Genomic DNA, 16,914 nt, shown 5'->3' with positions numbered 1-16,914 from the left:
TCCATAGTTCTAGGACAGTCTATAAATGTATATAACCTTGCTTTTTTGATTCTGTAGTTCTGCTTCCAGCTAACTGTTCTTGTTAACTAAAGTATGTCAACCCAGGATATGTTTTGTGCTTAAAAGTTCATCCTGAGAAAGACTAGGGGTTACACTGGGACCCTGAACACCCAGCGTAATCACCAGTTAGCTAAGAAAGACTTTCTATTGGCTTAGATCTGTATCTGAGCAGTGTAGGGGTTAAAGGCCAAAGGGAAAATCCACTCAGATCCTGACTTGACCCCAGGCACAAGGGCCAAGAAACAAAATCCTACTAATCCCTGAGTTTGCCACCAAAATCCACCAATTACCAAGCTTGCCCAAAGCTCAGGACTTGAAATTCCACCAATCTTCATCCTGGAAATTACTCACCAAGAAACCCTGAGACCATGTGACAAAGAAACATGAGCATAACTCCAATTCGCCAGAAACAGACTGTCCTTTAATAGAGACAATGAAAGATAAACTATCCAAGAGAATGAAGGCTGCACACTGAGGCACAGCAGGGTGAGGCTCTGTGGGCTTTGAAAGCAGAAATAACTATCAGGATGGGGTCCAGTGAAAAACTTACTAGCTTAGGTTCTACCCCACAGTCTCGGATAAGGAGCATTTGTGCTGAAATCTATCTTTGAGTCATGGTTTCAGATAGGAACCATCTGTGCTATCAGGTACCATAGCATCTGAGTGTGGAAAGCTTCCGTGTCAGATGGAGATATTTTTATCCTTTAATAGGGACCAGTTTATCTTTAGACAAGATGGTATGAGTCAGAGAAAACACGGCTGACACTGGACTCAGGAGCTATAACTTAGCCCAAAATGCCCGACATTACATGTCCATAGAGCCCCCCAAGTCAACAGTGACTGAATCTACTGTAGAACTATTCTTGGCAGAATGCCACTTTTATGTGGGTTCTATGTAAGTAAGGGTTTGAGGTCAGAAGCCTTTGCCAGATTCTTCACCAGCTTTGTCAATCTTTGTTCCTGGACTTCGTTATGGGCATGGATCGTACATGTGACTTTGATGTGATTTTGCTTTTCGAGGCAGGGTTTTATGTAGCTCAGGGTGACTTGGCATTTGCTATGTGTAGCCAAGAGTGACCTTGAACTTTTTTTTTCCTCTCTTTTACCTCTCGAATGTTGGGATTATGAATAAGAGCCACCACGGCACATGACATATTATTTTCTATCTCCTTTCACGTTTGCAACCTTTTTATCTGCAGATAATTCACAACTAGTAAACATTTTTGAGTCTTGGGGGTGGAAAGCGGCATTCCTGTTATACTGGTGGGTGGGCACTTCCGTTCTGCACAATAGTAGATCCCAAACTCCTAAAGCATTAACGGTTCTAAGGGCCATCTTGGGAAGGCTAGCAAGAACAAGGTCCCAAGACTCAGCCCCGGAATTCTCCTTACCCGGAAGCTAGCGCTACAGACTTTGCTTTACGTAATCTGCGCCTGCGTACTTTACAACACCCAATGCCTCTTCCTAGCCACGAGGCCTTACCGGATTTCCGGTGTTCGCCATTCTTTTAACTGCCAAGCCGGCGCAGCTGTTCTGGTGTGTGGGCCAGGGCTCCCGCTGTGCAGGGCTCACAGGTGGGTAGGGTGGACTTGGGGCTGCTGTGTGGCATCGCGGCCTGGGCCCGTGCCACCTCCTCAGCTTTGGGGCTCAAAGCCTGCGCTTCACTGCTAAGGAAACTCTTTCGGTATTGTTTTTGTTTTTCTAGGAAATCTGGCAGAGTCGGGCGCTCAACTCCACCCTGCCTTTCCAAGTTATTCTAACCCACCGGCTTAGACTCACTGGGAGGAGGTAAGAGGAAACACTATATGGCAATTAGTTGTTTTTACAAAGCCCAGCAATTTCCTTTTAGGTCTTTGTAGCTGGTTATCTCCTGAGTTCAGGTTGTAGTCCCTTCCCACCTCTCCCTTCTTCAGCCCCTTTGTTTCCCTTACAAACATTTCCAGTGATGATATTGTCCTCTTGATCCACTTCTACTTTCACTATGTAGAGGAGAAAGATCCTTTTGCCTCTACTTCTGCAACGCTGAAATTACAATTCCTACCACAGCCGGTTTACACAGTGCTGGGACTGAACCTAGGACTTCCTGTGTGCTACACAACTACCACCTGAGCTACAGCCTCAGCCCCGCAGCCCCGTTTAGATTTATTTTACAGAAGGGACTAGTGATGGCCCCTTGTGTATTAGTGTCTTCTTTGACAGTTAAAATGCTTGGGGCTTTGAACAGGATTTAGCTACCTAGTTAGAACCTTCTACACAATTCAGGTTACCATGTCTTCCCATGGGGCCAGAGATAGGACTCAGGTCCTGTTCCTGTGACTCGTATTTAAAGAGTACTGCAGTTTCAGTCCTTGGCTTTACAAGGTTGATTATGTATATCTTGGGGGTCCTGACTCCAGTGTCCTCCAAAGTGTTTTAAACTTACCTAGTTGCCAACACCGGTTTTGAGAGAGGTGGTACAGGAAGAAGGATACTCTGAGTGATTACCATGCCTTTGAAAATCAAGCAGGAGTCTGAATCAAAGTAAAACAGAAAATAAAGGCAGAGATGACAACTTTTTATACTTTTTGATACATAGTAGAATCACTCCAATGGCTGATAACCATGCAAACAGTCAATGCAGTCGGTCAAATACAATATTAAGGAGCACATCTGTACAACTGCTGGAGGCTTGCAGGATAGACTAATCCAAGCCATAGAGGCATGGGACTTTTTAGATGAGATGGAGGGCCAGATCTGGTTGGTCAGTACACAGGGCTGGAAGTTCCCTGTTGGACCCACATGCTTGGTACACATCAGTGGTACTGTCACCATGGCAGGCTTTTTAAATGGGGTCCAGTTGAAGTTGTTAAAGCTTTTGTTTGGTATGTTTGGGGCCTTTTATTTTGAGACAGTTTTGTTATGCATTTGTTACCCATATGGTCCTCATATGCTGTTATCTTTTTTGTAGTTTAATGGTAGGTGGTATCTTTGTGTTCAAAGGAGATGCCACTGAGGTTACTCTCAGGTGGCACACCAGGTAAGGACAGGCTGAAAGTCACTATTTTATACAACGGGGAATAACTTAGCACAGGGAAGCAGGAAGATCTATAGTTAAAGAGTATTTTCGTACTTAGAGAATTTGAGGTCATACCAGCTACATGAGACCCTCTCACAAGCAATTTAAACAGTAACAGTGCTACAATGACTAGATTTATGTTGGTTTCAAAATAAACCATAAGCCAGGCATGGTAGCCTTTAATCCCACCTATCAATCAGAAGGCAAGAGATAAGTAGATCTCTGAGATCAATGAAAGGTGAAATTTAATTCCATTCTTCCTTGTTTGGGTATGGGAGAAAGAAGAAAATGTCATACTGTCCAGCCAGACACTGAACCACTTACTGATCCTCTTACCTCTAACTCCCTAACTCCCAAGGGTTATGATTACATATAGACATCAATGTAGCAAGCTAAGCTGTTAATTCCACTTAATTTAATCCTGTTAGTTTTTCCCCATGCTAAGGCTCATCCTGACCTGTAGTCCCTGAGCTTCCTAACTCTTCAAATGCTGCATTTTAGACCTGTTCTATCTCTATGAAGAGATCCATGACCAAGGCAACTGTTATAAAAATGGGGAATTGCATATATTTTCAGAGGCTTAGTTCATTATCATCATGACCAGAGCACGGTGCTAGAAGAGTAGCTGAGAGCTACAGCCTCATTGTCGGCAGAGATAGACACTGGGTCTGGTGTGGGCTTCAAAGCTCACCTACAGTGACACACTTCCTTCAATGAGGCTGTTCCCAATCACTTTCAAAATAGTGCCACTCCCTGATGACTAGCCATTCAAATATATGATGATGTCTGGGTGGGTGGGGTGAATTCTTAGTGAATCTACCACAGATGGCACATTAGGGGAGTCTGTGCTCAGTATATCAGTTGGTTTTCTTTTCCGGTGGAAAATGTTAGGAAGTGAATATAAAATCTCAAAGATAAAATAGGTCATGATTTCAGTGTGGGAAAAGTTATTTAGGTGAAGGTACCTTTGTGATAAAGGAGGATTTCAGCACCTCTGCCTCCTTTAACTTTTGTTTTTACATTTTAATGTGTATGAGTGCTTGCATATATGTACATGCACTGTTTGAGCCTGGTCCCACAGAGGTTAGAAGAGGGTGTTAGATCCCTTCGAACTGGAGTTACAGATGTTTGTCAGCTGCCATGTGGGTGCTGAGAACCGAACTGGGGTCTTCTGGAAGAACAAGTAGTCTCCTGTCTGTCTATTTTTCAACTATCCTTTACATCACCAAATTATTATTATTATTATTATTATTATTATTAGCATTAGCATTATTATTTTGATAACAAAAAGAAAAATGATCTTTCTCCTCCCAACCCTACCCCCTAAGACTCTACCCTCTAAGATTCTAACTTTATAGCCCTCAGAGGCAAGATGACTGGAATCTTGCTACGTAGATAGACCAGGCTGGCCTTGAAGTAGAGATCCTCCTGCCTCTACATCTACCTCCTGAATACTGATATTAAAGGCATACATATAGTACCATGCCTGGCTCATCTTTTTGTTTTGTAGCAAACTTGAATTATTCAAATAAAATTGAATCATTGCATTATCAAAATTAGGTGGTTTGCTTGTTTGACATATTTTTAAAACTAATTTTGGTATAGTAAAGTAAAAAATAAAGAAATAGTGGATCATTTTAGTACTCAAAATATTTTTAAATACTAGCAAAAAATAATACACATGCAGGTAATACTTTTTGAGAAAGTACTTAAAATGAGTACGATTATAAAATTCTTTAGCCGGGCGGTGGTGGCGCACGCCTTTAATCCCAGCACTTGGGAGGCAGAGGCTGGCGGATTTCTGAGTTCGAGGCCAGCCTGGTCTACAGAGTGAGTTCCAGGACAGCCAGAACTACACAGAGAAACCCTGTCTCGAAAAAAAAAAAAGAAATTATTTAACCTACACAGCATAGGACAAGTTTCCTAGGTCATTCTTAGAATATATTTCTGCAGTTTCTTGATTTCTGAAGAAAATTACTTAGTACAAACCGTTTTCTGATTATCAAAATCTTTGCCTGACTAAATTGACTGATTGAGAAGCTTCCTTTCCCTCCCCACTCCCTCTGTTTTTGTTTGTTTGTTTGTTTGTTTTTTAGGGCAGGTCGCATAGCACAGGATGACCTTGGGGACCATGTGTTCACTCATTGGTTGGATCTTAGTGGAGTTTTTGGTGTGTAACCACCATATCTGGATCAACTGTTGTGGACGCTTCACTTGCTTGTTCTTTTGACTGCCTCTTTCGTTGTCTTGTTTTAATGACTACAAGTTTTTGCCCATCTCTTTCACTCAGTGTGTGCCTGTCTGACTTGGTTCTTCACCATGGCTTCTCATAAGACCTTCAGGATCAAGCGATTCCTGGCCAAGAAACAAAAGCAAAATCGTCCCATCCCACAATGGATTCAGATGAAAACTGGCAATAAAATCATGTACAACTCCAAGCGGAGACATTGGAGACGAACCAAATTGGGTCTATAAGGAACCACATGTACTTATGCTGTTTGAAGGTTACCATTCACTTACTGTATCGAGTTTGCAACATTACCATTGTCTGGACAGCTGAGTGTGTTTATTAGGAATATAAGTTTTCTTTCTATGCTCTTTTGGTTTCATTCAGTAGTTTAGTAATAAATATGTGAAACCTTTTGTTTAGAAGAAAAAATTGCTTGTGTGTTACAACTTACTTTGTTGTGGTTCAGGAACATCTGCACAATAGATAAGTATTCTATATCCTGGTGATATAGATATCCCAGTGAGCTATATCCTGGATCTTGTTTGGGTAGTTTGGGATTGAGACATGTCCAGACTGCCCCCAAATTCATGATCCTCCTTCCTCAACCTTGGAATGCTTGGAGGACTCCAAACCTGAGTGACAGAAGTAAAAAGAGACTTATTTGTCAAGACTTATTTTCTCTATTGTTTCATGTGACTATTGAAATTAGATTATTTCTTTTTCAATCAATAATTGTTCCCTGGTCCTTGATCTATATCTTATTTAACAAATGTTAAAAAGTGGCTTTGCCTCAGGATGCAGAGGCAGGCGGATCTCAGTGACTTTGAGGATAGCCTGACCTACAAAGCTAGTTCCAGGCCAAGGCTGTAATGAGATTGTTGGCACATTTCTGACTTCTCTGTAAATGCTTCTGGTGCTCTTTAATCTCTTAGTTATTTTTGCAATTTTTGTGAGAGCCAAAGCACTGTTTTAAGTTTTAATTACTGTGCCTAAGGGATACACAAAGCAGGGAGGTAGCAGTTAAGAATCAGGCTTAACTAATAACCTTGAGGTCAGGGACACATCATATAGAAATTTATGGCAGGTGTTTGTGACCAGTTTACACAAGGTTTTAGCACTTAAAGGTTTTTCTAACGAATGCTTTGACAACATAATGTAACTATAGTTTAGTGACCTAGTACACTACAAAACCCCTCTGCCATGTGGACAGTGTCTCTTCTCCCATTGAGTGACCGTAGTTCTTCTGTTGTTCTGATTAAAGGAAGGATTCTGCTTTTGGAGATGTTTATTTGCTTTCTTTTATTTTCAAGTTGCCTCCCTCAATCTTGATCTAACATGTATGAAGAAGCATACTATGTTATAACAAAACTTTATTTGCCAAAAGGTGGTCAGCCCTGAAGTGTTTACCTTACATGGAAATCTTCACTAACCTTTTTTGCCTTCCTGTCAGTGCTTTCTAAACTGTCCTTTGGTGTAAATAGGTTTACAAGCATTTCATAACAAACATTTAATAGTTACTATCTGCTTGATGATGTGTTACAAACTTTTTCCGAGGAGGTGTAAACAAAAGTTATTCATTCCACATAGGGCACCAATAATGAAAACAACACTTTCACCCAGGCATAGCTTAGTGAACCAGTTAGTCCAATTGAAGTTACTTACAGAAGTACAGGTGACTTTTGGGCATCTACACCACTAAAGAAAAACAACTCTCCCAGTAACTGCTAACTTAAAAGATCCTTAGTGGAGTAGGGCCCTGTAAGCTCTCCCTGCTCCCACCCCTACCCCCACAACGGTTAATTAACTGTCATACCTCTTCAGGGAAGGGAGGGGCCTCACGAGTCCCTCTTCCCTAGCAACTGTTAACTGTATCTTTGTGGAGGAATATGGCCTTATGAACTTGTCCCCAGTAAATGATGTAATAGCAGGCATGATCTTGTCCAGATTTTCTTAAGGGCATAAGAGCAACAGCCGTGTCATACCTAGAAGGCAGTATACAATATAGTAAAAAAAAATTAAGCATTACATTACATTCCAGTGATCGATTATGGCAAGGTAGTAAGTAAAGGCTTGTATTTCCAGATATACCTGGATTTATCTAGGGCGTGAGTTCAGATCATTCCTATCCCTTTACCTGCAATAGTCATGACAGTTCCGTTTATATTTAGATTTTTAGAATTCTGTCAGTCAATATTCCCCCAGAGTGTTAGTGAGATAACTCAGTGAGTAAAGGCACTTATTCAAAAGCCTGGTGACCTGAAATTGATCTGTAGAATCTATTCCACAAAATTATCCTCTGACCTCAGAACATGTATCATTGACACATGTATCCACCTTCTCCTACCTTCACACAAAAATAAAAAGTTCCCTCCAGAAACAGAACCAATATATACACTAGTATAGTAAATACTACATGTACATATATGAAGAGATTTATAGTTAACTCATGTAGTTGTGAGAGGGCTGTCAAATTTAAAATGTTGAGAGAAATCTACAGATTCAAAAATCAATGCTGTGGGGCTGGAGAGATGGCTCAGTGGTTAAGAGCACTGACTGCACTTCCAGAGGTCCTGAGTTCAAATCCCAGCAACCACATGGTGGCTCACAACCATCTGTAATGAGATCTGATGCCCTCTTCTGGTGTGTCTGAAGACAGCAACAGTGTATTCATATATAATAAATAAATAAATCTTAAAAAAAGTGTTGAGTCTAAAGGTGCGCACCTGGGGGAAAAAAACCTGTATTAAAAAAAAAAAAAAATCAATGCTGTGAGCCAGGCATAGGGGTGTACATCTTTATTCCCACTGCTTGGGAAACAGAGAAAGACAGATCTCTGTAAGTTCAAGGCAAACGTGGTCTATGCAGTTCCAGTATAGCCTGAATTAAATAAATAGTTCTAGGATAGCCTGAGCTACATAGTGAGACCCTGATTTAAAAAAAAGCAAACTAAAAACCCCAAAATGGATGCTGTAGTCTTCTGAGCTTTGTATGGCAGCCTAGCAACCTAGAAAGTCAGCAAAATGTGGAGGCAGAAGTGCTGGTAACCTGGCAAGTCTGCTTCTGTTATTAAGGCCTTGAGTTAATTAGCTGAGGCTCACCCACATTATTGAGGATTATCTCCTTGAATCAAAAGACATGGGTGACTATAGATAGTAAGTCTACATAATACTAATTTGTAGTACTATCTGGACATCATAATCTTGTTAGCATAAAATAAACATAATCATACTTAATGCTATCATTTAATGGTTATTCACACAGGCCATTGTAAGCCAGTAACGTAGGTGCTGGAACGTAAAATAAATCATAACAATAATACTTTGTCTTAGCCATTGTTCTATCCTGTAGGCTTATGTGTTTCAAAACCTTACTTTAATAAGTGTACTTAAATGCTTCAACTTCCCTTTTAGCCCACAACTCAGCAGAGGTAGTAGAAAGGAAAGGTTAGTAGGGCAAAGAAGGATGTTGACCTGTTTAGAAATAGGTTTTTTTTGTTTTTTTTTTTTGTTTTGTTCTTTTTTTTTTTTTTAGATTTAAAAATTAATTTAATTAAAATTAAATTACCTGGAATGTCTCCATGTAACAGAATTGTTTTTTTAAAAATCACAGTACAAAGAATGAATTATTGATATATTGGTACAACATGACTTGATATCAAAATAGTTGTTTTGCATAAAAGAAAATGTACATATTGTATAATTTCATTTATATTCAAACCAAACCAGTTCTTTTCTAGGAATGGAATGTTTTGTTCTTTTTGTAGGAAATACAAGCTGTGTTGTCAGGATATTAGCAGTTCAGTTCATGAGATTTAGCTGCAGTAGCTTGATCACTCACAAACACCTTTCATCAGTCAGCAATGGCAGTTTGATTAAGAAGAAACGCTGAGGTTCTGCAGATTAGCCCGAGTCCATGGAAGCCACAAGAAGCTGCTGAAATAGAGAAGTTTCCTGATGCACTTCCGTCTACAAAGGCACAACAAATGATGAGCAGCAAGCAGAGTGACAAGGTGAACCAATACCATATAGTGTCCACTGTCCCTTGGGCTATATTTATACCCTTTCCAAACATCATGTGTTCTCTCAAGCATTTGTTCTCTCGAAATATCACATGCCCCTTTTCTAGGCTGCTTCCGAAAATAACACAAACAAACAAACAACACCTGTCTGTTCTCAGCAAAACATCCTCCTATGTGTCTACTTCAGCCAAAACATCCTCTCATAAGACAGCTTCCAGAAAAAAAAAAATCACATGACATAACTGAGTCTCAGAAAAAAAAAATTCCACTTCCTATTGCTGTGAAGAAGGAACTCTAGGCAGCCCGATTGTGGCAAGTCTGCCTCTGGCAGGTCTTACCCTTCTCCCCCATTCCCTCATCCTTGCTAAAACCTTAAATTGCATTCCTAACACAAGCCACCAAGGACTATTCTCTTATTTGGCCAATTCTTCCTCCTAAGGCTGACTACTAAGGTCTAGCTTTCAAAGTACTGAAGTCCTGCAATCAGAAGCCTCCTTTTGCTCACCTAAATAACATGCCCAATTAAAATTTAACACCTCATCCTGACATGGGCTTTCACCCTTTACTTTTATAAACCACCATTTGCCTATGGGCCACATCTGTCTTCCCTCTATCCAGAGGCAGTCCTTTGTTGCCTTTCCCACACCCCTCACCAGGATAGATACCCCTTCTCCCTCTCCTTCACCCTCTACTTCCTGTCTTTGTCTCTTATACCCCGTCTTTAGTCCTTCTGGAGCAAATAAATCTCCTTTGTGCTGAGAATTTGGTCTTGGAGTGTCTTGGGGTGTCACCAACCCCTTTGGACATCATGACCAAGACAACTCTTAAAAAAGGAAGCTTTTTTGTTTTGTTTCTTGAGACAGGGTTTCTCTGTGTAATAGCCCTGGCTGCCCTGGGCTGGCTTTGTAGACCAGGCTGGCCTTGAACTCAGAGATCTGCCTCCCAAGTGCTGGGACAATAGAACTTTGGTTAGGAATCAGTTATGTAGGGGATATTGGAAAGAGCTTTTTTTGAATCTTCTTTGAAGTTCTGTTCAGATAGTCTCACAGGGACTCTTAACTTCTAATGCTTATTTTGGCAGAGAGGGGCCTAGTAAATCTAGTCAGTTTCAGGAACTTCCTGAAACTATTTTGATTTGCTTTGATAAGCTTCTCAACAAAATGGAATGTTTCCGTCTTGGAAGAAACTATTACACAACTGCAGGCCCTAAGGGCATATTCTTCCCAAAGAAGACATTATTAACTACCAGGCTTGACCAAATCTGACTCAGCCTTGGAACCTGTCTCCTACAGCTTTCTGACTTACAGCTTTATGGCTTTCTCATATATTGTTTGATTATTTCTCCCAGTCAGTCAATTTCCTGCCTGTTCCACAGAACTAAGCTAACACAGCAGTTTCCACATTATACCCTGAAGACTGACTTGGAGGAGTCTCAGGATCTCTTTGTCCCTCTTCCCAATGTGGCCATATTGAATAAATCTTTTCCTGTTTTTCTATATGTACTTGGCTCCCTTAGTTGGCTTATTAAGGATGAGTAGAAAAGGGCTGGAGGGATGGCTCAGTGGCTAAGAGCACTGACTGCACTTCCAGAGGTCCTGAGTTCAAATCCCAGCAACCACATGGTGGCTCACAACCATTTGTAATATCTGTAATGAGATCTGATGCCCTCTTCTGGTGTGTCTGGAGACAGCTACAGTGTATTTATATATAATAAATAAATAAATCTTTAAAAAAAAAAAGGATAAGTAGAAAAATCTGGCTTGTTGAAGCACACACACATATTAACTCTTAAGTCCTAGATAGCAAGACTATGTTTTTTAAATTTTTTTATAAATGTGTGAGTGTTCTACCATAATTTATTTGTATCAAATGCATGCAAGTTGCCTCAGAAGCCAGAGGGTTTTGAATCCTCTGGAAGTGGAATTACAGGCAGTTGTGAACTGCCTTATGTGTAGTGCTGGGAATTGAATTCTCTGCATGAGGACAAATGTTCTAAACTGCTCAACCATTTCTGCCCACAGGGCCACTCAACATAGAAAATATTAAGCAGCTGACACCCAACTCAGCAATCAGAATTGTTTTTAGTTATGATTTTACTGCTGTGAACAGACGCAATGACCAATGCAACTCTTATAAAGGACAACGTTTAATTGGGGCTGGCTTACAGGTTCAGAGGTTCAGTCCTTTATCATAAATGCAGGAACATGGCAGCATTCGGGCAGGCGTGGTGCAGGAGGAGCTGAGGGTTCTACATCTTCATCTGGAGGCTGCTAGCAGAAATACTGGCTTCCAGGCAGCTAGGGTGAGGGCCTTAAATCCCACGCCCACAGTGACACAGTCCAACAAAGCCACACCTTCTAATAGTGCCACTCCCTGGGCCAAGCATATATAAACCATCACAAGAATACATGTTACTGTAATGCGATTTTTATTCATTTATTTTGTGATTGGTGACCCTGGAGTTCCCCCAGACTGATCTTTAACCCACTCAGATAAGCCATTCCCTACATTCTGCTTGCTGAGATTAAGGAAGTGGACCATCTAGGCATAGCATGCAAATAATGGACTTTCCCATACTGCCCTGCGGTGGGCTGTGTGTAAAAGAAGACTGTGACAGCCTGCAAGTTGATTCCTCCTGCACCTCCGCAATGCGGCTGACCTAGTCAAGGACATTTTGCAAAGAGCCCCCATTGGCTGTGAGACTTTGTGTCTCCTGAGCATATCTGGCCATAGTGATGAGAAACACTTCATGGTTCCTAGTCTCTTTTCTGAACCGAACTATGGAAATAAAGGCTCCACAGAATGTCAGTGAAGGGTCCTTGAAGCAGCAGAGTCTTGAGTCCACTGTGTATCTGGAATTCACAGGTCACTGGCCAATCGCCATCCCGGGTTCCAAGCCAGCCGAACTGTCACAGTTGGAATCTACAACTCTTTTCCTCTGGGCCTTGTTTCTGTGGAGAAGGTTTCATTAGTAATAATTTCCCAAACACCATCGAAATCTTCGTGTCACGCCTCCCTCACCCGCTTGCCTCACAGGCCCGGCTAAGCATCCGGTCTGAAGTTCCCTGTCAGGAGCCGGCGACGCACCTCCAGTCCGTTTACTTTTCCCTCAGCCGCGCTGCTCCCCGCCCACCGCCACTGTGATTGGCAGGGCTCTCTGAGCTTCGCGTTGTCATTGGCTGGCAACCGGCCCGGGGGCGGAGGGAAGGAGATTTAGTCTAGCTCCAGGCGGACCCGCGAGTCATTTTGTCCGGGGTCTCAGCTCCGCCTGCGGGCGGCTGAGGGCGGCTGAGGGCGGCTGAGGAACGCCGCCGCTCCAGGTACGTTGCGGGCGGCCGGCCGGCCGACCACGGCTCCGAGACGGAGGCGGTTGGCGGAGCGGCCGGCTTCATGGCGGCGTTCGGCGCTCGGAGGCCGGATGAGGTGTGCACCAGGCGCCCGTCCGGACCTGAAGGGACCTGGCCCTGTGGAGCGCAGGGAGAGTCGGGGGTCGGGAAGCCGGAAGCGTTCGCGGGCCGCCGCCTGAGGTAGAGCGACGCGGGTGGGGGTGGGGAGCTGGCTTGTGCTGTTTGCTCTCTGGTACCACAGGTGAACTGGTGAGGCGCAGCCCATTCCCGATGTCTGTGTTAGGTGATGGGGTCATTTTGCTCTGGAGAAAAGAAAATGCAGTTTGCCGTCTTGGGTTGTGTTAGGCAGACAGACACCAGAGGGAGAGTAACAGGTTTAGACCAATTTGCTAATAAAGACTGGCACCTGGCACCTCAAGGTTGCTAGGTGGTGGTATGGAGTAACTGAAGAAAGACACCCCGCCCCCCATCAAGCCTGAATCAGTCAAATTCTGTGGAACTTTTATTCACCTCCCGCAGGGCTGCCCCAACCAGAGGAGCTGAGGGACAGCCCGACCTTGAATTTGTTTTAAGATTTTTAAAGCCAAAAGGACCTCAAAAGACAGCCACGGGTGTTGCTGGGGGCAAGCAAGCATTGTTTACAGAAGCAGACAAACAGCAGTCATGCTGTCAGGCAGTTCGCATAGCCTTATGCTCTTGGACACATCGTATAGAAATTTATGGCTGGTCTACATGACCAAGATAGTTTTAGCAAAGTTTTTCTTAATACATTGACTAGATGTTGTAACTATAGTTCAAGTAGCTCAATACAATAGGACATAGTGACTTGATGCTGAATTCCTTTCAGATAGAGGTTGATTTTTATGGTGCCTAAAAACAGAAGAAAAAAGTAGTAATTTCTTACTATTCTCATCTTTTTTTTTTTTTTCAATTTGCCAAACAAGTAAAAGAATGTGTCTCAACAAAGGAAACAACATGGTCTCTCTGCTTAAAAAACTGACTTCCATTAGGCACGATTTAAATTCCAGCACTTCGAAAGCAGAGACAATCAATCAAACGTGAAACACAATGAGATGAAAGATTAATTGCATGCACTGAAGTCTTGTGACTGTTGCCTTTTATCTTAGTTTGTTTATCCCTCAATATTTTTAGAAAAGATGAATCTAACCTTAAGTTAGTCTTCCTAACTTAGCATGGATTTAGATAACTATATTCTAAGATTAATTCTTACCTCAGCAGAAATATGTAAGCAGAACATTTTAAAAACATATTTAACAACTAATACAATTTAGGTAACTTGGTTATTTTGGCTTACTTTATTGACCCTGTACTTGATGTCAGTCTTCAATTCCATTATATTTCCTTGCTACTTAATGTTTTGAATTTTGGTAAATTTAATATTCCTTCATCTCTGCATGCATTTATACTATAGTTCTCTAATATATACATAATAATAAAAGTATTGTGTTTGTGTGCACATATATGTCCCTGTTCATGTGTGGAAGTCAAAGTACAAGGCAAGGTCTTTAACCTACTGAGCTATCTTACTTTCTAAGAATTAAACCAGGACCTATCCTATAGCACACATGACAATAGAACTGGATAGTTTTTTCCTCATCTTTATAAGTATAGGTAAACCATTCTGTACTTATACAATATCTAAAGAAAAAAAAAGACATGAGTTTAAAGGAGCTAAGGGTTGTAAATCTGGCTACTCAGGAGGGTAAACCAGTAGGATCATATAGTTGACCTCCCTGAACACTCCAGAGTTTGTTCAAGGTCAACTTGGACATCATAGTAAGGACTTGTCTCAAAATAGTAAAAGCTGAGGATTTAACATAGTGGTATATTTATGCCTAGCATAAATGAGGCTGTGTATTCAATCCTTACAACACAAACACTCCCACCAAATTTCACCAAATTAAAGAGAAAGAGAAGATGATCAGATACGATTTTAAGTTTTGACTGTGAGTAATTACAGGTGCAAGTGAGGTTTGTGGTTCTAAGTCCAGTCACCAGCTGTATAGAGCACTCACTTCTATAATTTCCATTAATATGAGGAAGTACTGTGTTTAGTACTGTTATGAAAAAGCACATCTGAGGCAGTACTGTGTCTAGTACTGTTATGAAAAAACTTGATAGCCGGGCGGTGGTGGTGCACACCTTTAATCCCAGCACTTGGGAGGCAGAGGCAGGCGGATTTCTGAGTTTGAGGCCAGCCTGGTCTACATAGTAAGTTCCAGGACAGCCAGAGCTACACAGAGAAACCCTGTCTCGAAAAAAACAAACAAACAAAAAAAAAAACAAAAACAAAAAAAGAAAAGAAAAGCTTGATGTAGCCATGGTAAAAGTTGCTGAGGAGCTGGGTGGTGTTGATGCATGCCTTTAATCCCAGCACTTAGGAGGCAGAGGCAGGTGGATTTCTGAGTTCGAGGCCAGCCTGGTCCACAGAGTGAGTTCTAGGACAGCCAGGGCCACACAGAGAAACCCTGTCTCGAAAAACAAAAAAACAAAAAAAACCCAACAAATTTGCTGAGAGTTATTCTAGTACTCCATTTCTAAACATCAAAAGGTAGAAAATTTTTTGTTTGTTTGCTTTAATTGTGTTGTGTGGGGCTCTTTAAACCTAGCACTTGGGAGATAGAAGCAGATCTCTTGAGTTCCTAGCAGTTCTACATGTCAAGTTCCAGGCCAGCTGGGGATACATAATGAGATCCTGTCTTAAAAAGAAAAGAAAGCAACCAAACCACAATGCCCCATGAGTGGTGGCTCATGCCTGTAAAACCAAGGCTTAATAGGTAATGTAGCATGTCTGCTGCAAGTTCTAGAGTAGTCTGTCATACATGAAATCTTGTCTCAAAAATAGAAGATGCAGAAACAAAACAAATGAGTTCCTCCATGCTACTCAGAAATAGCCACTCTTCTGCCTCTGTTTCCTGAGTGTTGTGATTGCAGATCAGCTATTCTTTGGAGGTACAGTCTTACGTATACCCCAAACTCTTTATTAGGAAAGATATAGATGTGAAACCCACAGGTATGTGAAGGGCTAACTATATGAGAAATGAAGAGATACAGCTGAAATTGTAACTGAAGAAATGTGAAAGGTGATGTGCTTAAAATTACAGATTTATTGGCCGGATATAATAACATTCATCTTTAATCACAGCACTGAGGAGGTAGAGGATGTCAAATCTCTGAATTCAAGGCCATCCTATATTGCAGGGATTTTGATTATGAGTTTGTGTTATTTATTCAAAACAAAACAAAAACTATTTCTGGTTATGCTGTGTTTCCGCTCTTAGCACACACCTGTAATCTCTCTGACTGGAATACAGACAAGTCTTTAGTACAGACTTTTAATCCCAAACAACAAAGGTAAACTTAGTTTGTAGAAGGAAGCAGCCATATTTGGATGTGATGTCTAATTGAGTGACAGACAAAGTGATGAATCAGAGAAAGATTTGACAGAATGAGTCAGAGACAGGATATGCCCAACTCTGATAAGAACAACCAGGAAAAAAAAAAGAGAGAGAGAAAAGAGGAAGTTTTACCAGGATAGTTTTACAGAGGCAGGTTGAAGAAAGAACAAGTTAGACACAGGTAAAGACAGAATGAGCCAGAGAATGAGGAGCCAGAAGGTTAGAGCAGATTGCCAGTGTTAGTTTGAGGTCAAGCAGAGCAAAAAGTCAGAGGCATCTGAAAAATACAATATCTATTTAAGCTTTTATATTTTGCTAACAATTAGGTTTTCTATGTACAGTAATCAGATATCCTATAACTGGAAGAAACTAACTACCATAAGTTGTCCTATGACTTCTAGGTGTACGCAGGACATACATACACTCACACTTTTTCATGGCATTGGAGCACACACTAAGTGAATAAGTAAGTAATGCAGTTTTAGGTGCTGAAGAGCTGGCTCAGTGGTTAAGAGTATTATTGTAGATCTGGATTTGGTTCCCAGTACCTACATGGTATTTTATAACTACCTGTTTTCCCAAGGAATCAACTCCAGTTCAGTGAATCTCATGATCTGATCTCTTGTGATCTTCTTTGACACTGCACTCTGGGTCTGCTTCTGCCCTTAGGGTATTCAGGCACTGTTTTTTGCACCAGGCTGGACTGGAAGAAATGAAGCTTAGCCAGGAGGGTGGGTTAGCAGGATCTTGTCAGTACTGAGTAGGGGAGGTATAGCCATCTCCAG

At 41.5% G+C, this 16,914-nt stretch overlaps 2 protein-coding genes across 3 annotated transcripts in view; both read left to right on the top strand.

The window, feature by feature from the left end:
• Positions 1-1,543: 1,543 nt before the first annotated feature.
• Positions 1,544-5,774, top strand: LOC114630287 (60S ribosomal protein L39-like). The gene is made up of 3 exons (XM_028778421.1): positions 1,544-1,634; positions 1,766-1,848; positions 5,406-5,774. The coding sequence occupies exon 3, from the start codon at positions 5,435-5,437 to the stop codon at positions 5,588-5,590; it is 156 nt and encodes a 51-aa protein (XP_028634254.1). The 5' UTR covers positions 1,544-1,634; positions 1,766-1,848; positions 5,406-5,434; the 3' UTR covers positions 5,591-5,774.
• A 6,789-nt stretch (positions 5,775-12,563) lies between these two features.
• The window catches only part of Atf7ip2 (activating transcription factor 7 interacting protein 2), a 37,062-nt gene continuing 32,711 nt past the window's right edge, over positions 12,564-16,914 (top strand). Inside the window, exon 1 of one of the 2 annotated variants that reach the window (XM_028778353.1) lies at positions 12,564-12,683. The gene's annotated coding sequence lies outside the window, so the exon portion shown is untranslated. The remainder of the gene's footprint in view (positions 12,684-16,914) is intronic. The other variant, XM_028778354.1, reaches the window with a different exon arrangement.

Source organism: Grammomys surdaster, unplaced genomic scaffold (genome assembly GCF_004785775.1).
Source record: "Grammomys surdaster isolate TR1022 unplaced genomic scaffold, NIH_TR_1.0 334, whole genome shotgun sequence".
Classification (NCBI taxonomy): Eukaryota; Metazoa; Chordata; class Mammalia; order Rodentia; family Muridae; genus Grammomys; species Grammomys surdaster.
The sequence above is the reverse complement of the archived record's forward strand: the minus strand, read 5'-3'. Positions and strand labels throughout refer to the sequence as shown.

Bases quoted from the DNA above. Each gene is read 5' to 3' on its own strand.
- LOC114630287 (XM_028778421.1), top strand. From the start codon at position 5,435: ATGGCTTCTCATAAGACCTTCAGGATCAAGCGATTCCTGGCCAAGAAA.